The sequence below is a fragment of the Hibiscus syriacus genome, unplaced genomic scaffold (assembly GCF_006381635.1).
Source record: "Hibiscus syriacus cultivar Baekdansim isolate YM2019G1 unplaced genomic scaffold, ASM638163v2 tig00116962_pilon, whole genome shotgun sequence".
NCBI classification, from domain to species: Eukaryota; Viridiplantae; Streptophyta; class Magnoliopsida; order Malvales; family Malvaceae; genus Hibiscus; species Hibiscus syriacus.
In genome coordinates, this window is record NW_024063488.1 from 3,790,940 (window position 1) to 3,813,064 (window position 22,125).

The window sequence follows — 22,125 nt, forward strand, 5'->3', positions numbered from 1 at the left end:
AATATAGGGACTTATTAAAAGTTTATTCATTTAAATATTATTAATATTCTCGTTCGAAACATTTAATATAACCTAAAAGTACAGGTATTGTCGCCCTAAGAATAGAAATGATTCCATAGCACTTTTTTTTTTGTTACACGTTGATGATTAAAATTTTTTTTTTCAATTTAGGACCAAACAATATTTTGAAGTAGATGTGTGGGGTGGGGCCTTTGTACTTATAAATATCTAATTTAGTATGAGATAGTTATGTTGTACGGTGGATTAATTTAAGGTTAATTTAAAATGATTTTTAATTTAAAATGTTAGTCAGTTTAATTTAAAAAATTATATAAATTTCTAATATTTTCGATTACAATTGAAAAACTACATTACTACAGATTTTAGGTTTACAACTAAAAAGTTAAAAAAAATCTCTTAAAAATATTCATAATACTCAAATAATATAAAATTAAGCGATATGATTTTCCGTCAAAATCAATCAAAATAAACTATCCATTATCGGTTGATTTGTTGTTGTATGGCTTTTGAAAAAACTATTGGTTGAATTTAGGTATCGTTCAAATTATTTATCGAGATGATATAAATACTACATTAACTAGAGAGTTGCTGATAACATAATACGTCTTCCCTGTTTTTATACTGTTGAACAAAAATGAAGACACATAGAGGTGTCTTCAGTTTTACGGGAGTTGCCTTGAACTTTGAATAGAATTATATTTAGGTTTTTAGATAAATGTTTTAAAAGATTAGGCAAATAGGTGTACTCTAAAATTATTAATTTATATATGTAATTTTGAACAATAATTAATAAAGTTGTTCATTATTGTTAATGGTTTTGGATTGAAAAAAAGTTTAAACCCAATAGGAAGATGATAATTTAACTTGAATTTAACCTTATTTATTAGGGTTAACTATATATATATATATATAAAGAAATTTAGTTTGGGTAAGTTGGATTTTTATAAAAAAGTTAGTCGAATTTAGATTTATGGTGAAATTTGTTCAATCGGATCTAAAATAATAGTATAATTACATATGTAAGGATAATTGTTATAATATATATTGTTATGCTTTTTTAATTATATTCTTATTTGATTAAATAAAAATAAAGCATAAATCAAAGATTTCAATATTTGGGGTCCATATATAATAAAGGGTAAAATACTTCAAATATCACTCACCTATAAGCTCATGCTCGTTTATGTTACCAACGTTTTAATTTTGTCAATTTTAACACTAACGTCTAAGTTTAACTGCAATTATGTCACTCTGTCGTTAATGGCTTAACGACACACTGACATAGCATCAATCCCTAAAAATCATAAGATTCATTTTTTAGAATGAATTTAAAGATATTCACTGGAGAAAAAACAATTAGTTAATCTCGACCTTTGATTTACACTCATTCAACGATCCTAAAAAGGTATAAAACTAAAAGTTTTACGCTAGGTATAAGTGGATCCTAATCTATATATATATCAAGACCAATATGTATTTTAGAAAAAGATTAAAATTACATATAAATTATTTTAAAATTTGAAAAAAAAAACAAACCATAGCATTTACACTGTGTAAGTGGATCATAACATATATATATATATATATCAAGATCAATATGTATTTTAGAAAAAGAATAAAATTATATAAAATTATTTTAAAATTTGAAAAAATAAATCATAACATTTTAAATTATTTAACTTATTAATGAAGTATATATAAACTATTACACTAGTTATAACATTAGTATTTAGTACCATTAATATTTTAGCGGTCTGATCAATTTAGTTTAAAATTTATATATAATTTTTATTGGATTTCACACTAAAACATATTATTTAATATTTAAGAATGATTAGACTATTTGAAAAACGTTATTGATGTATATATTCTAGAAGTTTGATTTCATGGTAACGGCCATTTAAAACATGGTTTTGCATGGTAACAAGTTTTTCATGGCAACGTGAATTTCGGTCACAAAAATTTTATTTTTTTTAAAATATATTTAGTGGTGGATATTTGTCTACTATGTACGTATATATTTCATTTAAAAAAATGATTTTTTTCTGAAAAAAATATAAATCTTATATCTTCCTTATTTTTTATTGACACACAATTATATCAATTTTGGTGGTCGTTATTTTTGATGTTTTTTTTATATTATATTTTTATTTTTATTTTTTTATAACTTTATTTCTTTGATATGTTTTTTTTTGCCGTTAAGCATGTTTTTTTCTTTTGTACATTTTCGGTCATTTGACTGTTGTTTTCGTTTATAATTTTTCAGGGTTGAATTTAACATCGTCGTGACAGATCAAGATGACGCTTATATGTTATTATGAAAAATCTTCCATGCTTTAGACATTCAGATTAGATTTGGGTATGCGAGTTGTGTTCTTTGATAGCTTTCTCACGCCGCTCAACTCTGATTTACGGTTTTATTAATAGTCTTTCAGTAGTTTTATCTCTTTTTGTAATTTGTTTATTGATTCAGTTATATCTATTCATATCTATCTTTTGTCCGAATTTCTTTGTTATGCTTTAAACTTTTTTCTTTTAATAATTTTGTATTTTTAAAATTTTATTATTTTTCATCTATAATTTTTTTAATATAATTTTATAAAACTACTCTCTCCTATGACATGATTTTTATACTTTTAACAAACGATATTAATAAAATAGTTTTATTTAATTAAATTTAATATTTTGTTTAATTAAAAAATATCATATCAATTAAGTTAAAAGCGATGCGATATATTTTGATCGGTTAGAAATAGGGGTGTAAATGAATCGAGTTTAACAAATAAGGTTGTGTTCGTATTTGTTTATTTATTTTTAAAGTTGTTTATGTTCATTTCATGTTCGTTTATTTTTTTAGTATCACATTCGTGTTCGTTTATTTAACTTTGAAAGAGTTCGTGTTCGTTTATTTAACGTTCACGAACGTGTTCATAAATATATTCGTTTAAATGTTCGCAAACATATCCGTTTAGCGTTGGTAAATATATTCATTTAGTATTCACAAATATGTTTATTTACAATAAAAAGGAAAAGAGAGTGAGGAAAATGTTTTTTAATATTAGGGAAAATGGTAAAATTTCACAACTAGTGCTTAAACTTCTTAGGATTTATAGTTTAAACTCTAAATTTCATCATATATATTCAATTTAGTATGTACTTTCACTAATATTTAAAATATAAAATAATAAACGAGCTTATTCGTGAACATAAATAAAGGAGTCAAATTCTAGTCGAGTTTATCAACTCTCGATCCCATCCATATATGAATTAGGATCACCTACACAATGTAAAACTCTTTTAGTTACACATAAATTTAGGATCGTTGGATGAGTGAAAATAGATTATTGAGATTAACTCATTGTTTCTTTTAGTGAATATCTTGTCATTTCTTATTGTTTATCTCAATAATATATTATCACTCATCAAATAATCTTAAATCTGTGTAAAACTAAAAGAGTTTCTACATTGTGTGATATGATCATATATATATATATATATATATGAGAAATCAAATGATGAGATTAACAATAAGAAATATGAAGATATTCACTAGGGGGAAAAACAAGGAGTTAATATCAACATTTGATTTCCCCTCATCCAACCATCCTAAAAATGTGTAAAATTAAAAGTTTTACACTAGGTGTAATTTATATATATATATATATATATATGATTCATTTACACAATATAAAAACTTTTGTAGTTTTACACATATTTAATATCATTAGATGAGTGAGAGAAAATCCACTTACATAATATTTTTTTTAGTTTTACACATATTTAAGACCGTTAAATAAGTGATCAAGATTAATTCTTTTATTTTTTTAATGAATATCTTTTCATTTTATATTTTAAAATTCTTAAAAAAATAAATTTATAATTAACTTTTAATATTTTCATATATTATATGTGCATGCAAATAAAAGATAGTTACATACATATAAATATATTTATAATTAGAAATCGAAATATCAATAAATCTTAAATTCCTTACCTGAAAAAATAGGACCATGGCCCTGCCCCTACACTACATGTTTACTTCAAAATATGTCATAAATTAATTCCTTGTCGGGGAAAATGTGTAGGATTGTTGGTATGATGAATTGTTATTAGAGCTGCAATATTGACCTATTTTAATAAAAAAAATATATTTAAAAGTGATATTTTTTAGATAGTTTATATATATATAAATCTCGATAAAAGTACAATAGATAGTTGAATTGCTCCCATGTTATTGTGAAAAAATTATTGACTAAAATAGAGTTTCAATAGAATTATTTTTTGATCTAATACGAATACTACAATATTCGTCAAAAGTAGCTTAAAACATAATGCACCTTCGAAAAGTCACAAAGATGTGTCTTTAACTTTGTTTAACGATATAAAAACGTAAAAGACGTGTTGTGTTGTAGGCGTCTTCTCCGAAAGACGTACTATATTCCCAACAACTCTTTTTATTACTATAACATTTATCTCATCTTTAAAAATAATTCTAACGATATCTCAATTAAGCTAATATTTTTTTTTTGTAAGAAACCTACGGCAGCAAATCAGCCAGCATGAGAGCCATCTGAATTTCTTATTTATTGGGAAATGTGTAAGGAGGCAAAGTTTGTTCATTGCATTAAATTTAAGCAGTCAAATTATTGCCCAAAAAGCAATAGGAAACAAAAAGAATTCCATTTTAGGCATCTCTAATTACTCAACCCCCCTCAAAAGCATCACTGGTGAACTTCTTCTGTTTTCGGTTTTATGCTTAGGGTTATTATTTGATTTTGTTTTACAGTTGAAATAAGGCTTGGCATTGATATTTGTTTTTTGGGTGATTTTGGGAAGAAGGGAAAAAAGGGTATTGGTAATGGCTGCTCTTGGACTTGGCTCACTTCCACCAGCAACATTAACAGCAACCACAGTCACAAAGAAGTGTGAAAGATTCAATGGCGGCGTTAAGGTGGTTGGCGACGGTGGTGGTGACAATGGGTTCCCTCCATTTCTTCCTAAAGAGGTTGAGAAAATCAAAGACCCTTTTGCCAGAAATTTAGCTAGGAGAATAAAGAGGCTCCCAGTTCAGGTTTTTTTTTTCTCTCACTTTTTTGTCTGTCACAATTATGAGTTTGCTGGTGGATGTGATGGGGGATTTTTGGATTTATTTGTGATTGATGATGAGTAGATTTTTTTTTCTTTCAAATTTTAGATATACAAAATCAATGTTGCTTCATTGATTTGAGTATTGGGATAGAAGAATTGTTCCTGATTAGGAATTTTCCTTTGAATGCTAGTTTATATTTGATGATTACAAGGTTTATGTAGGGATCAATTGTGTTTTTCACATGTAGTCTGGTGTAGAACTCGGGTCTGAGTGTCGGATATATGTCCGACACCCGGATACAGTCAAAACTTTTCTAAGTTTTTCAATGTGTGAATCTTCGAAGGTCATATCCCTATCTCCATGTGTCAGACATGAGTAATTGAAATGAAACATTGAAACTAATGTCATGATTGTTCTTACAATTGCAGATTGGGTGTTCTGAAAGTTATATAATGAGTAGTTGTGTACAACCGCTCATACAAACCGATCCGAATCCGGTTGTTCTTCTCCATTGCTTTGACAGGTTAGTAGCATTTCAATTTCATTTTCCAGTAATTATAAGCTACCCTGCTCCGCGCTCAGCTTGTTTCCGTATGCTGTTGTCCCTTAGTTCTTGTTTAGAATGGAGGCGTGCTTATCCGTTGCTAGAAGAATCTGGTTTGGAGGCATGGGCACTCGATGTCCTCGGATGGGGTTTCTCCGACTTAGGTTCATCTTCCCATCTTAGCACTATCTCGTGCAGATTTGTCTGTATGCCTATTTTCTTACCGTCTGCTTTGATTACGATTCATGTTTATATTTTCCCCCTTACTAGGAAATCTTCCACCGTGTAATGTAGCATCGAAGCGTTACCATCTTTATCAGGTATATACTTCGAATTCTCGCATTCTCAATTTTTTTTAACTTCTTTGGTCATCCGGTTGTCTCGTGCTGTGTATCCGTAAACATTGCATGCATGATTGTTTATTAATCGGTCTTCGGGCTCGAGATGTGTGGATGAGAACATGCATTTTACATAGCTTGAGGAAGATCAGTCCTTGAATTTATATTGTTTCTGATTACTCTAGCTTTGGAAGTCCTACATCAAAAGGCCAATGGTTTTAGTTGGACCCAGTCTCGGTGCTGCTGTCGCAATAGACTTTGCAGTAAGTTATCCTGAAGCTGTAAGTCTCTCCCCTATGTTTTATGGTTGGTTGATTATAAATATTTTTTCTGAAAATTTTACTTGCTGCTTGAAGTTCCCGGGTCCAACACATAATCGGACACGGGGTGTGGGGATATGACCTTCCGAGGATTTCAAAATACATGTAAAAAACTTGGCAATATTGAGCGAAATCATGCTGGACATATATTAATATCCGAGAGTAGTTAAACTCGAGTCCAAATAACATAGCTGCTGGAAAATTTTAAATGGTTTCTATTAAATGGAAATTCTAAGAAAAATCCATCCGAAAGAACTTGGTATCAGGTGCAAATAAGCAGTTCTTGTCCATTCATCTGATCTTTTCTGCTATTCGCTACCTTTGGCTCCATACTGGAGTATGAACTTGAAATCCATCTTTATCTGAAATCTTAGAGTGACAGTCGGAAATGGATCGACCCTGGAGTCATATGCTTTAGAATATTTTAGTCGAGTATTCTCAATTTTGCTTGTACTTTTACTCTTGCCTTAATGGATCGACCCTGTAGTCATATGCTTCAGAATCCCTTTCTCAAGTATTCTTGGTTTTTGCTTTTACTTTTACTCTTGCTATTCAACCTCGGCCTTTCTGTTTTTAGTCTAAAGATAATATTTTTCCATGTCTCAGGTTGAAAAGTTGGTTTTAATCAATCCAAGTGTTTATGCAGAAGGCACGGGAAACCTTGCAAAGTTGCCGAAAGTAGTAGCTTATGCTGGGGTAACGTTTCGTATCCGTTACATAATCCGATGTTTCAGTTTAGCTTGTTCGTTTATTCTGTCAACGAACTTAATGTTAATGTTGTCGTAATTCTTACGGATTAGGTTTCTTTACTAAAAACCTTCCCTTTGCGCCTTTATGCTAATCTGTTAGCTTTCGATGGCATTCCATTATCCAAGACCGTAGACTGGACAAATGTAAGTTTTAAGCTTGGATTTCCTTAGCAAACAAATTTCTATGTATAAAAGCTAAACTCGATGTTCGGTTTCGGATTACAACCTAGGTTGGCCGGTTACATTGCCACATGCCTTGGTGGAAAGATGCAACTGTTAATTTTATGGTTAGTGGAGGCTACAATGTAGTGTCCCAAATAAAGCAGGTACGTGATGAAAGCTTTCCTTGCATGTGTGCTTAGAGCGTAAACATCGGTCTTCGAATGACAAGCGGTTCGATACAACTCGGCATAAATTGGGTTGTCTGAAGTTAAGAGAATACATATTAGAGAGTTTGATATTTGTTGTATTGTTCTGTCTGAATTCTGTTTCTGTAGGTGAAGCAGAAAACACTGATCATCTGTGGTGAGAACGATAAGATAGTCAGCAACCAACTTGCCATGGTGAGTTTTCGGCATTTCCAGCGATTTTGAATGTACTCGTTTTTTTTGTATATTTTAAGGATCATACCTCGTACCAATCTATATCTAAATATGTTCTGGATGATCTTTTGTTTTCCCTATACATCTGATATATTCTTACCATGTTTGAAGAGGCTGCTTTCGAACTTCCGAACGCACGTATGCAACGAGTGTCAGACAGCGGTCACCTTACTCATGTCGATAAGCCTCGCCGTGTTGCCAATTTGATTGTGGATTTCGTTCGAGCCAATAACAGTGAGAGCCATTGCACAAATTTACAGAAGGCGGATGCTTTACCATCACCATTAGGGGTGCGTTTGGTTCACGGAATGTAAGATTACCGGTGGAATAAAATATTACCAGAGAATAGGATTACTGGGAATGTTGTATTTTGTGTTTGGTTGGTTTAGCGGGAATGTAAGATTACCGTGTTTGGTTAAAATAATAAAAGATTATTGAAATGTATATTAATCAAATTGTTCTTATTATATATTTGTTTTTTTAACAAGTTAGAAAATATTTATATATTTTCTTTAAAAAATTTAAATTCATAAAATTTATATAATTTTTTTTACAAAATTAAAAATACAAAAAGATTAATGAAAGGATAAAATTTTATTTTAATTTCTGAAATTCATATAAAATTTTAATTATAGATTTTTTTTTGTAAATAAAATAATTTAAAGATAAATTTGTAATTTAACATTCGTAGAATTTTTATTATTTAATTACATAATAAGAATATTTTTGAAAATAAATTTTTTTAAGGGTATTTTAGTCCAAAACGTCGGTAATCCAACAATACCTAAGGAAAGGGAAGTAATGACATTCCCGGTAATATACCTCAAAAAATTCACTATTGATAATGTAAAATTACCTGGAATGACATTCCCGACCAACTAAACGGGAGAACGTAGATTTCATTCTCGAATCTCACAATTCCCTAAACAAACACACGGGTTGCTTCAGTACCAAGTAATGACACAGTTGCGGATTACTCTTTCTATTCTTAGTTAGCCATTTTCGTAATGTAGATATATAATATAAATTATATTTTAAAAAAAGAGTTATTCAATCACATATCCTCAAACTATGATTGTTATTCTAAATTAATCCCAATCTTTTTAATATTACAATTTCATCTCAAAATTACAATTCTCATTCTAAATTATCATAATAAAATAATATTATGGTCCATGATCGACTATTCATCGATAATCAGTTAGTTTAACGAATTAAAGTGTTAAAACAAACAAATTTTAAAGCTTAAATCTTGATATTATAAATATAACAAATTGAATTAAAATATCAATAAACATCTACGATGACTAAATTGATTTAATCAATTAATTGAATATCAATAATTATATAAAATTTAATTTAATTGATATGGCGAGCCAAATCAAATACTAATTAAGTCGAAAGATAATTAATATCTCTTAAATTCGGGAATGAAGTGCATTTCGGCCCCAACTTTTCTCATTTGGCCCTTCCACGTTTTTGAATTAAATTTGAGGTTCAACCTTTAAAAGAACTAAATTGTTTTTTTAATGAAAATGTTAGTAAATATTAAATGAACAGTTTTAAAATAATATGTCAATAAATTATTTAAAATTATAAAAATAATTAAAATTAAGGGGAAAAAACTTAAAAATTACATGGAATGTATATAGATTATTATAAGTATGTGAGAGAAAAATTCAACTCAAAAAAAATCAATTTTTTGGTTCGACTAGACACAAAACTCGAAGTTTAAAAAATTAAATAAGGTTTGGGTTGTAAAATAAATTCCGAACAGCTCGAAATTTTAAGTAAATAGTAGATTGATTTTCATGTTCGACTCGAGTTCCTCAGCTCTTTGTGATTTATGTGTATCGCACATGAAAAATTATAATATATATGTATATCCTATATAAATAAAAAATCATTTAAATTAAAATCAAATAGTATCATATTACAATAAATTTAAACAGAAACTCAAACAACTTGACACGAATTTCATAAACTCAAATTGACTCAAAAAAATTCAAATAAAGTTTACAATAAGACTCGTCAATTCGACTGTCTCAAATTTTTTTGACTTGATTCAACCGAATACTTGCACGTAATTATAAAATGTCATTTCAATAACATTAAAAATATAAAATTTTAGGATAAACTATATTAATAGTCACTAATATTTGAGTAAATTTTCATTTTCCTCACCGAAGTTTCAAAAGTTACAAATTAGTTACTAATTTTATCGATTTGTAATAAAATTATCACTCGGCGTTAACAGTCGTTAGTGGGGGTGACGAAAAGTTGATGTGGCGCGTTAACCGGCTGATCTGGCACAATTTTTTCCACGCGAGAAAGACATACCAAACCTCTAGTACAGCACTACAAATTCACTAATGAGTCTTAGAAAACCTAGTGGCAGAAGATAACCTTAAGCTCACACGGGGAAGCACAGTTGTGCATGAGCCAAGGGCTATCTATCATGGGCTATCATGAGCCAAGATATTAGCCCTACAGGTTTGAGGGCTACTGTAATGGTCCTACAACAAAGGTTGTCAGTCCCGAAGGCAGCACAAGCACTCTTACAATCCACGACCAAACCATGACCAGTCGTTGACCCATATTGTAACTTGTCGTTGACCCTGCACCCAACGACGGGTAAAGGCCTTTGCCTTCGTATGGGGTCACTTTCATGGGGATGTTAAAAGTTAAAACCGTACATGAGGCTGACTTCGTAGGAAGAGAGGTCTTTGTGGCCACCGTGGTGGAGACTGAACTGTGCTAGTGTGAAGGGGGTGGCTCCCCGAGGCCGTTGCACTCAATGCGTTTGCCGCAACCTCCCGTTTGACAGGAGAAATGTCCGTTGAAGTAGGTGCAACCGGACCAGTGGGCCGTGGTTGCGGGGAAGGAACGGTGGGTGAGGGTGTGAAGGGCGAAACAGCCTCTTTCAAGGACAGGGTGGCCGAAGTTGGGTTGGATAGCTGGATAAATGGTAAAAGGGCAGTTGTTAACTACGGTTTAAATGACACCGAGGTGAGTAGCTAAACCAAAGCTGCATAAAACAGAAATGACAGCAAGAACCATTGAAGAAGAACCCAGAGAAGAAGCCATTCTTTAAACGACAGAAGGAATTAAAAGTCATGGAATGATTGTTCCTTATTAATGGCCATTTCCCAGTTCTCTTCTCGATCTTCCCGTATTAGAAACATGGAATCGAAGACATCGATGGGGTTTTGCTACATATATAATGATCAGAACATGTAATAGGTCAGGAGGTAAGAGATTTGATTTTTTTTTCTTTATTCTCCTTTTCTATTTTAGATGAATTAGATCAACATTTTTTCAGGCAAAACATCCTTGTAAATATGATTCAGTTTGTTGTAATTTTTGCGAACGATTTCCATGTTTCTGAAGTGTTTACAGCATATCTGAGGCACCTTTTGCTGTGGATTTGTAGACGATCACTGTGTAGGGGAGAGGAAGTAGGTCAACTATCTTGCATGAAAAAAAAAACAGTGTCAGAACAGCCTATTAACGTGTCACATCAGCTTTCCGTTGTCTTTGTAACATTTCAACCCGTATCCGATCCGGATACGAGTCTGAGATGTCACATTAACTTTTTAAAACAATATTCTTATAAAATATCAAAACATTTGAACTCATATTAAGAAAATATCATAATATACTATTAAATTATGCTTCATTATAAAAATTTAAGGTAAAAACGTATTTATGAACAGTACTATACGGTATAAACATTATCGTGAACAATACTACAGTGTACCGATGCATTGCTACAGTGCATCGATGCACAAAAATTTCAAATACAAATTGTGTATCGATGCACTGCTACAATACTGTTACAGTAACTTTCGTAAAATGTACATAAAACTAGTAAAAATTTAATCGTTCATTACTATGCATTTACATTTACGTAAATACGTTTTAAACATTACAAAACTCGATCAGAGCATAAATACTTAATTTATCGACTTTGTTTACATGCCAACCTATTTTCACCTAATAAGACATACTATTTAATCTTCTTCTGATCTGACCTTCAAGTGGAGTTATGTTATTTTGCTGAGTTTATAATGGATCTCTCTGCTTTTTGGTACCTACATGTAAAACACTTACACGCTAAGTCATAGACTTATTGAGGCATAACATATAATAATAATGCATTTCATATACATATGAAATATCATCTATGGATCAAAACTCATGCTTAAAATCAACAACAATTAAGAAATTAGAAAACTCACATTTGCTTTGAGTGTTTCACATTGGAGAATAATGAAGAGTGAAGAGATTTCTGGAGAAATCTCTCACCTTATCCCCATATATCATTAACTTATTAATTTCTAAGTCATATGACCATTTGTCATTTAATTCATTTAATAATTACTAATAACTTTTAGGATTTATTTCCAAATAAATCATTAAACTATTAAACTATTCTACTTTAATCACCATATTCTAAAATTTTACAATTTAGTCACTAACCCGTAGTTTGGGATGTTACAAATCTCCCCCTTAAGAAAATTCGTCCTCGAATTTTAATTGCACAAGGAGATAAGATGTTGTCTACACGTCTCCTATGCATTTTCACATATCACCTCTTCAATAAATCTTTCATGCTATCATAAACTTCATTTCCTTACTTTAATTCTTCTATTACCTTTTTCCCTTATACATTCATCTACTGTCACTTATCATATACATAGTAGCCAGTAACCACAATCTATTTTCGCCTTTTCTCTCATTCCATTATGCATTTTACTTTGACCTTTCTAAAATCCATAAAATGTCACTCATTATATAGACAGTAACCTCCATTATTATTACTCCATATCATAAATCCATCTTTAATTACCTTATAACAATATCTAAACTTTTGTTCCATTATCGTTTAACTAAGAACACCACCTTAAATCTTTTTTTTTCAAATATGATTAAACATACACTTTACAGAATCAAACAATCTTTGTACATTACCTTGCACACTTTTCTTACTTTTATATCGGACTTATCATCTACACCTCCATATAACCTTGATCATATCTGATCCCTTAAACTCAATCCATTTCATTTTTTTATCCATTTATCCTTTTTATAATCAGCATTGCCTTATACATAACTAAAGCATATATCGTTCTTCATACTCCTATGCTATTTTATATCACATATATTTATCCTTAACTACCACTCCTTATCACATTTTCATGACTTTGATAGTCAACTTTACTTATACAAAAACTCATTCTTTATCATCTCTTGTACTTATGTTTCCCTCCATCATACGAATCCTTATCGCCTTTACTACCTTATATTTTCATACTCAGAATACACCACCATATTCAAATCCACATCATACTTGGTTAACTTACTATGACATCATATTCTAATTCTTTAACTCCAATACACTTACTATCATATAACTTTGTTAATCAGTACCATCTATTCCAATCTAAAGCGTAAACCTTTATCGAGCCATTCATATACATTTTTTTCCAGATCCTTTTTACATATTACAATCATATCTCCTTACAATTACAACTAATCCATAGCAGCTGTTCAATCTAGGCACAAGCCCTTAATCAACCAATAATATACATCATTTCTCATTGAAATTATTCCCCCAATAATTTACTTAACTTATCAAATTCACGTTCGTTCTCATACACCATATAATTTCCATTATTCAGATTCAATCATTCCATTTACCTTTGTCTTATACACTGATCACTGATGTACATATTCGTAAACTCTTCCAAAATAATATTATCCATCACTTGATCTTTTAATATTCTCCAATCAGTATGAACTGATTAGTTTTATTCTTTTCAATTTGCAATTGACATTTATATACTAATTATATAGCTTGTTCATTTCCAATCTTACTTCAAATCCATTGAATAGTAATTCGTAAACTTAGTAGAAAATTCAATTCTCTGAATTCTAATGGGACACTTTCAATATATTTTATTTATCCAAACACTGTACCTTAGTAAATTTGTCACTTTCCACATCACTATAAATAACGTCACTTTCCACATCACTATAAATAACATCTAATTGAATTCTCAATTCTTTCACCAATTTACTACTAATATATAAATATACAAGCTTATATCAATCATTATCATAACATATTTATTTCATAATAGAAAGATACATGATATTATCTCTGGATCATCAAAATCTTCATTGGTATTAATATTATACATTCGAGCAGTGGAGTGTATTTCTTGTTGAGTAGAGGATTCAGGTTGGCTTCTGCCTCTTCCTCTACCTCTCATTCTTTGAGAAATCGAAGCAGATCGCTCCAACTGTACTAGTTCTCCTTTCCCCAATGGACAATCTCTCACAAAATGTCCCCTTTCACCACATCGGAAACAAGCTCCGGATTCTACTCTACATATTCCACCATGATATTTTCCACAAGTCTGACATTGTCTCTGTTGTGCTCTGCCCTCACCAGAACCTATTGATTGGGTCTGTCTAGCTCTCATCTGATTTGATTCTCTAACGGAGGATACTATCGATCCAGACCTTGCCTGAGACTGAAAACCAAAATCTCTACCTCTCTTGGGCGGTGCAGAACTCGATGAAGCCCCGGTTCTTTTAGATGGTTGGGTTCTTTTATCCCCAAACCCTTCTTTATGAGCTCTCTTTAGAGCTTTAGCGCGATTTACTATTTATTGAAACGAGGACAAGTTCAGCACTATCAACATTTCTTTCAACCTCGGACGTAAACCCCCTACAAACCATTCACACACATCATTTTCTGTTGGAATCAACTCAGCCGCAAAACGACTTAACTTATTGAACTCGCACTCGTACTCATACACAGTGCGATTCATCTGCTTCAGATTAAAAAATTCTTGCTTTATTTGCCTGATAAACTGGTCTCCTATATACTTGTTCTTAAACTCTTCTAAGAATAAGGACCATATCACTTGATCACTTGTCATTCTCAGAGTGACATTCGTTCACCAGATTCTCGCTTGCCCACGAAGCAAGGAGACCACTCCATCTAATTTCTCCACATCAAAACAATGGAGTCCATCTAACATAATCTTTACATCATTAAGCCAAAGGTCTGCAACAACAGGACCTTCTTCGACTTCACCTCTAAACTCTGGAGCTCCTAAACCCTTCAACTCCTTTGCAACATTCATTATCGGAGTTGAAGTAGCAGGAGGTTGGAAACGTGCCAGGACAGTGTCTAGCGTCCTGAAGAAAATATCTTGATCACGTACAGACACTCCAGAAGGTGTCTGTTCTTCACCTTGCCTAGCCAGGGCAGGTGAATTACTGCTTTCAGCGGGTCCATCATCTCCCGCTTCACTTCGATAGCTATTATGTCCGGACATCTAATAAGAGTAAACATATCATTCTATTAGCAAAACAACATACTCCATACTATACCAGATAAATCGAAGTCTAGAGTGTTTTATAATGTATACATGTCAACAAAACAGTGAAAACTTTTGATCTGGTGTAGTATGGAGTATGTTGTTTTGCTGAGCTTATAATGGATCTCTCTGCTTTTTGGTACCTATGTGTAAAACACTTACACGCTAAGTCATAGACTTAGTGAGGCATAACATATAAATAATAATAATAATAATAATGCATTTCATATTCATATGAAAATATCATCCAAGGATCAAAACTCATGCTTAAAATCAACAAACAATTAAGAAATTAGAAATCTCTCAACCTTATCCCCATATATATCATTATCTTATTCACCTCTAAGTCAAATGACCATTTTACCCTTTAATTCCTCTAATAATTACTAACAACTTTTAGGATTTATTTCTAAATAAATCATTGAACTATTAAACTATTATACTTTAATCACCATATTCTGAAATTTTATAATTTAGTCACTAACTCGTAGTTTGGGATGTTACAGTCTTCCCTAATTACTGTTAACGTTGACCATTTTGTTAGGAATCGATAATTTTAGTGATCAATTTTTAACTTTTGAAATTTAAGTGAGAAAAGAAAAACTTACTTAAAGATTAGTGACTACTCATGTAGTTCAATTTTTTTAACGTGAGACTCGATTTAAAAAAAAAAGGCCAAATTTGTGTTTTTTTTAAGAATGACGATAAAATTTAATTCAAGAAAAGGAATAGAGTGCAAAATGGCAAAAGATATAAACATTAAGGACTAAATTTATAATTATGCCTGAAGCTTTTTATATACCCGTACCTAGTCCCCTGGCTCTTCATACAACTCCGCCGCTAACCCTATTTGAAACATTCTGTGTTGCATGTTTCAATTTTCTCCAAATTAAACAAATTCCCCACCGAAAATGGAGATCGGAAGCGAACTCAGTGAAGGAAACTCAAGGAGGATCCAAGTCAGATTTGTAACCAAGTTAAAAGCTCTTTATAAAGTTCCCAATACAGCCATTGCCATCCCTTCGCACCTCCATCGCTTGGGCCTTTCCTCCATTGTTAACAAGCTTCTTCAAGCTGGTAATCTTTCTTTTCTTTTTTATGTATATAACCATTGGGATCACTGATCGGTTTTTGTTGTCTTTTCATTTTGGAATGTTGGTTCTTTTTTTTCCTTAAGAAATAAATATGGGGTGCTTTCTGTATTCAGGCTAGTTATTTTTGTTGTAATTTGATTTGGGTTTTTCTTGGATTTTCGTATTTTGATGTAGTAACCTCATTATTCAAGCTAATACGAGTGTGCATATTTATGGGTAATTTAATATTTCTTTAGGAATTTTTTATTCATAGTATCGTTGAAGTTGATGTATTTAGATGTTTAAAATTCGATTGGTTATTGGTTTAATCTTGATTCGAAGAATGTTCAGTTTGGTGTCCTTTTTTGTAGTTTCTTTAATTAATTATGGATATTACTTTATTCTAGTCAGTGACTTTAGAGCTGTTTGTATAATTCATTTAACAGTTTTCTGGTTAAATTATCGTTTCTTGCTGTAACTAAGTTGGAAACTGTGTGGCTATGAGCAGTGAATTCTGAGTGGAAAACAGAGCCTTTTGATTTCCTGATCGATGGAGAGCTCGTCCGTATGCCACTTGAAGAGTTTCTTCTTGCCAAGGGCATTTCCGCTGTACTTCTCTATCTTCAATCCTTTTGATGTATGCAATTTGCTTTGTGAGTTTTAAATAGGTAGAAAAGAATCTGTGAAAACAACTAATGAGAAATGTGCAATTTCTATATTTTAGTCCTCGTCAAACATGTTAGTTCTCTCTACTGATGGTTTCTGTGACCTATCACGTTATTTTCTTTAGAAAAAAATGGTCAGTTTTATACTTAGTGATGTAAATGGACGATTATTTCCGTCTTTCTTATCAGGAAATTCTCGTAATGAGGGTATTCATGCTAAAGAATTGCTGATGTATAAAGTTGAGAAGATTTATTTTAGCCTTTTCAAACCCTTATTTTCATGCATGATCCATTGCAGGAAAAAACTTTGGAAATTGAATACATAAGAGCTGCTGCCCCTCAAAAAGAGGAAGAGCCTTGTCTGCATGATGATTGGGTCAGTGCAGTGGATGGATCTTGTCCTAGGTAAGCCATCCAAGATGTAACCATTACACAGGTGCTTCATTTTGCATTTGCTGTAGCATTACTGTTGATGAGGGTGTTGATCTTATTTATTAAGCAAGATTACATTACTTTGAATGCGTCGGCTTTACACTTATTTCATATGACTGCTTAATAAACATCGTTATGCAGGTTCATCTTAACTGGTTGCTATGATGGCTTGGGAAGGTAAATTGACTTTTTCTTGTCTGATTCTAACTTTTAAGTTTATTTGTTCTTTTCTTTTTGTTGCATTATAGACTCCTTATTCCAAGGAGTTCAATTGGCAGAAATCGCATTGTCTTTATTTTTCTATGGAATTTCCTTCAGGGTATGGAAACAAGCAGGATTGTGTACACATATACTAGAAGGACACAGTGGTGTAGTTTCTTCTGTTAGTATCATCAAATCAGAAGGTTAGGGCTAGTAGTGTTCATCTTTAACATTTTAGCCCTCGATATTGATTAAGCATTTTTCTTGTAATAAATGTATCATACATGCTATTGCTTTCATCTCATATTAATGGATGACTCCAAGCCTAGTCTATGTATCATCCTTTCTGTTTTGGTTGTTAGGAAATACAGTTTTCTTTGGTGTCTCTTTATGTCTAATCCTAAATCTTTCTCTATATGCAGGGATAGGTAGTTCTACGGTAGCCACTGCTTCAAAAGACCAAACTGTGAGGCTGTGGAAGGTAATTACGGAAAATGAATTCGTTTCGAAGTGGAAAATTAATTGCTAATTGATACAATTTTCCCTGTAAAAGTTTAATGTGGAGGACTCTAGTGACCAACCTGCAAGGCTAAGAGCATTCAAGATATTGCGTGGGCATAATGCATCTGTACACAGCGTTGCAGCGAAGACTTCGGGAGACATGGTATAGGCTAGTGTTTTTTTGTCTTTATTATACTGTGATAATGTTGATTTCTAACATCAAGGTTGTTGCCTTTGTCTCTTCACTTGATATAGATTTGCTCAGGTTCTTGGGATTGCACCATCAATTTATGGCGTACAAATGACTCTGGTATAGATGGGGATACGGTGTCAATCAAGAAAAGGAAAGTGAATAATGAAGTTGAAGAATCTCAATCAGAGGTATGCCATCCTTTTTGTTTAGTCCCTCTCCATTTTGATTTTCTAGTAGCTGATTTATTTACCATCATGCATAAGAACTTTTTTTTTTATAGGAATAGAAGGCCTCATTAAAAACCTCCCTCATAGTTGTCTCTTTAAAGGAGACAAGTAGCGGAAGGAGGAAAAGAGTGCCTTAGTAGATTAATAACCAACAATTACATAAGATTACCAAACATTACAAAAGATTGCCTAAACAAAGAAACATAACCAAAATAAAATGCCAAAAGCACAGCTCCTAAAAACAACCTCCACACTCACTAACCAATTCCTGACTTAGCTTTGTCAAAACTCTTTGCTAGCAAAACTAGGACATGCACTTTTCTGTGGTAATTGATAAGTTTAACACCTTATCATTTATTAATCTCCAGTCTGGTCCTTGCATGCTCTTGAAATGGTAGAATTTGGATGTCTTTTGATCATTATCGTTAGTTTTGATGTCTCTCCAAAATTTTTACGACTAAAATTTCATTCTAAAGAATGTTACTTATTTATTTATATGTGTTGTCTTTTCTGATATAAATTTTGAATTTCCACTTTTTTCTTCTACATCCTTCGTGTTTTATGCAGGGAGAGGCAGTGTCTACACTTGTGGGTCATACACAATGCGTCTCCTGTGTGGTTTGGCCTCAACACGAGACAATTTATTCTGCATCATGGGATCACTCGGTTAGAAAATGGGATGTTGATACGGGCAAAGATTTGTTTGATATAGTACAAATTTCTCTCTCCCTCTCTACTTCTAATTATGGTTATATTTGTATGGATTTGCATTCTAGTTATATGATGAGTATATTTGATTCATCTTGCATTATTTTAGTGCTTAAATGTCCTATTTTAAAGTATTTTATTTCATCTGAAAAATAAAAACAAAAAGAAAGATGGGAATACTATTTCTTTGGTTGTTTTTCGTTTTCCTCACTTCCCCAACAAAGTTCCTTGTTTGCTTTCATATTCTTTTTCATCAATTGCATACCTGTTACCCCATTTAACTGTTTTTATAGTCCTTCCTTCTATGCTGCCTGCCTATCCCGAGAGGTTGGCTTCATTTAACATCTATTTTGCTTCGACTCTTCTTTTTCCTTTTTTTCTTTTTTTTGAATACCTCTGTAAGACACATAATTCAGATATGAGTCTCATATAACCCCCCAAGGATGCTCAAAATACATGAGAAAACTATGATTTTTTTTAATATACGTGTAGCTGACACTTGCATCCTAGTTTGAGCTACAGAGTTGTATGTCACACATGCAGTTTTTTAATGAAATTTTGCAAACTGTAAAGTTTTTAAACTTGTGGTTGAAATTTTAGCAATCATTGCTTTTAGTATTTGGATTGACATTGAATTTATCCTCTCGGTACATGCTAGATGCAATTATGTTGATTCATTTGTTTGCTTATTTTCTTTTCTTTGGAAAGTTTAAGGCAGAAAACAATTTCCCCCCAAAGTTTGAATGTACCACCCTCTCTCATGCACAGGTCTGTGACAAAGTCCTTAACTGCATTGATATAGGATCTGAAGGGTCGGCTCTTGTTGCTGCTGGTGGTTCCGATCCAGTTCTTAGAATATGGGATCCTCGGAAGCCAGGTCCATTTTTCTTAATTTTGTCTATAATATCATGCTTTTCTTCTTCCTCCCTTTCTCACCCAATTGTTGCACATACAAACACGACCATTGAAATTTCCATCTCACTTTAAAAGAATTTACTTTTGAAGGAACATCTGCACCCGTGTTTCAGTTCTCTTCACATAGTTCTTGGATTTCGGCTTGCAAGTGGCACAGTTGGTCATCTTTTCATTTACTTTCATCATCCTATGATGGGAAAGTAATGTTGTGGGATCTAAGAACAGCGGTATCATATCGTATTCTCTTTATTCTCACGATTTTAGCTATATATTACATGCCAAACCGGATGCCACCATTTGTTTATCTGGACATCTTTGTTGACGAATACCCTTTTCATTTGACAGTTTCCTCTTGCTATCATTGATTCACACAAAAACAAGGTGTGATCCTAATCTTTGTCGCATAATTCTTTTGATGTACACTACAAGCAAACATATATAAAATCCCTCATTAATGTTGTGGCCTGGCTGCAATTTTAGGTATTATGTGCAGATTGGTGGAAGGGTGATTGTGTGGTGAGCGGTGGGGCTGGTGCACAGCTCCGTATCTCCTCGGACATCTCTATCCATTGAGGTATAATTTTGCTGTATTTCTTTACATGTTCCTCAACCATTTTGCATCATCTGCTAGAATGTGAGTGAGACTTGCCTTTTTGCCTTTGTTCAATTAATGAACTTATAAATGTTAAAAAACCGTACTGGAGGTTGTACTTGTTGGATCTCCGGCTCCCCGGTCCAACAGGTGGAATTGGACGGTTTGATGTTTCCTTTATTTTTTTAATGTTTAAATACTTTTAACACTTATTAAATGTAAAAATTATGAGATGGTTAATAATTAACACAAAAATGTGTTTAGTTTAATGTCAATATCTTTAATATTAAACCAGAGGATTAAAAGTTTAAATCTCATTAAATTACAAATAGAACCTTGAAAAATAGAAAGAAAACCGGGTTTTTAGCTCCAATCCGGTTTTTTAGCTGTTGAAAAAATGCCCATCAAAACTGTCCTATTGTCCTTGTTCTATTCTAGTCAGCATTGAAATTTTAAAATTGAAAAAAGTACAGGAACAACAATAATCGAATTAGAGTATAGGAACTAAATTTGTGACTTACACACAGTACAAGGGCTAATAGAAGAATTTATGCCTTATTTTATTCCTTGAAACATTTTCCTTATGTGACGTCTACGCTTGTATCATTGATCATGATAACGTGATGTTAACTTTGCCTTTTTCTTGCTAAAGAACCTGGCAAGCTCGAGTTCGGAGCGGAGATTGGAGCTGGGTGAAATTGGGTAATAAGTGTAAGGTTTAGCTATTAAAGGGTGATTGCCATTGTGTCAAATGGCAACCAATTTTGTTCTGCAAACTTTAAGATATGTAAACAAAGACGTAAGGACTCAAATGTTCTCTTTTTATGCTTGGAGTCTTTAGTTTTACCCACTTTCATCCATGGTAATTAATCATAATTATTCAACTTCTCATTTCTCACCTCTCAAAGTTTCGAATTTTGAGAATTTCTCTTCACTGATTACTGATGTTTTTACTTGCAAACAAAGAAATGTATTTTAAATATTATTGCATTTACAATTTGCTATCGAGATGATGATGATGATGATGATATGTTTAAGGAATAAATTGATAGGATTATTATTGAGGGATACATTTATTGAATTATTTTGAATGAGGATTAAATTGATGAAATATTTAAGTTTTGGGACTAAAATTTGATGAAAATTTAATGGCCGGTGATTAAATTAGAATGATGAATACATAATGTTAGTGATTATGGATTTTGTAAAAAAGTATAGTTTGGTGACTAAAATGGAAACTCGATAATGGTTAAGTTGTTTACCGTTGTATAAAATATAAACAAATCGGAGAGGGTATGGTAAAAGTCATGGGGAAAATGAGCTACCCATAAGGAAAGAGAAAATGACACGTAACAATAATTTTTTGAAATAACAAAATAATAACTCATATCGTTAATTTTTTTTTAAAATTTTTAATGGTAGGTGATCAAAATAAAAATAAAATGTAATATTGAATATGATTTTATAAAAAAAATTAGGTGATCAAAATAGAAACATAAGAATAAATGAGATACCAAATAGATAGTTTATCCAACATAATAATAGTGTTTTTAAACTA

The 22,125-nt window shown here is 31.9% G+C and overlaps 2 protein-coding genes and 1 pseudogene across 4 annotated transcripts; 2 read left to right on the forward strand and 1 right to left on the reverse strand.

Annotated features, from left to right (window-relative positions):
* Positions 1–4,738: 4,738 nt before the first annotated feature.
* On the forward strand, positions 4,739–7,982 carry LOC120190282. Of its 2 annotated transcripts, XM_039193381.1 has the most exons (10): positions 4,739–5,092; positions 5,539–5,633; positions 5,721–5,818; positions 5,925–5,974; positions 6,178–6,273; positions 6,919–7,008; positions 7,113–7,205; positions 7,292–7,387; positions 7,559–7,624; positions 7,775–7,976. In XM_039193381.1, exons 1-10 carry the CDS (start codon positions 4,880–4,882, stop codon positions 7,868–7,870), a joined length of 993 nt encoding a protein of 330 aa, XP_039049312.1. In that variant the 5' UTR covers positions 4,739–4,879; the 3' UTR covers positions 7,871–7,976. The 2 variants fall into 2 exon arrangements, with proteins under 2 accessions (XP_039049312.1, XP_039049313.1); XM_039193382.1 differs by lacking the exon at positions 6,178–6,273 and having other exon boundaries at positions 7,775–7,982.
* A 2,025-nt stretch (positions 7,983–10,007) lies between these two features.
* On the reverse strand, positions 10,008–10,750 carry LOC120190284 (annotated as a pseudogene).
* A 5,154-nt stretch (positions 10,751–15,904) lies between these two features.
* Positions 15,905–21,449, forward strand: LOC120190281 (ribosome biogenesis protein WDR12 homolog). Of its 2 annotated transcripts, XM_039193380.1 has the most exons (14): positions 15,905–16,137; positions 16,642–16,742; positions 17,097–17,203; positions 17,372–17,407; positions 17,549–17,634; positions 17,854–17,912; positions 17,985–18,095; positions 18,188–18,313; positions 18,920–19,063; positions 19,829–19,937; positions 20,066–20,202; positions 20,321–20,356; positions 20,456–20,549; positions 21,220–21,449. In XM_039193380.1, the coding sequence occupies exons 1-13, from the start codon at positions 15,972–15,974 to the stop codon at positions 20,546–20,548; spliced, it is 1,311 nt and encodes a 436-aa protein (XP_039049311.1). In that variant the 5' UTR covers positions 15,905–15,971; the 3' UTR covers position 20,549; positions 21,220–21,449. The 2 variants fall into 2 exon arrangements, 1 of the variants encoding a protein (XP_039049311.1); XR_005522603.1 differs by lacking the exons at positions 20,456–20,549; positions 21,220–21,449 and having other exon boundaries at positions 20,089–20,202; positions 20,321–20,360.
* Positions 21,450–22,125: the final 676 nt, after the last annotated feature.

What these genes read in the sequence shown, in the direction of transcription:
- LOC120190282 (XM_039193381.1), top strand. Translation starts at nt 4,880, where the DNA reads ATGGCTGCTCTTGGACTTGGCTCACTTCCACCAGCAACATTAACAGCA. An exon ending in CTTCTCCATTGCTTTGACAG is followed by an intron (nt 5,634 to 5,720) that starts GTTAGTAGCATT and finishes GTTGTCCCTTAG; the next exon opens with TTCTTGTTTAGAATGGAGGC. An exon ending in AAGTAGTAGCTTATGCTGGG is followed by an intron (nt 7,009 to 7,112) that starts GTAACGTTTCGT and finishes CTTACGGATTAG; the next exon opens with GTTTCTTTACTAAAAACCTT.
- LOC120190281 (XM_039193380.1), top strand. Translation starts at nt 15,972, where the DNA reads ATGGAGATCGGAAGCGAACTCAGTGAAGGAAACTCAAGGAGGATCCAA. An exon ending in GTGGATGGATCTTGTCCTAG is followed by an intron (nt 17,204 to 17,371) that starts GTAAGCCATCCA and finishes ATCGTTATGCAG; the next exon opens with GTTCATCTTAACTGGTTGCT. An exon ending in AAACTGTGAGGCTGTGGAAG is followed by an intron (nt 17,913 to 17,984) that starts GTAATTACGGAA and finishes TCCCTGTAAAAG; the next exon opens with TTTAATGTGGAGGACTCTAG.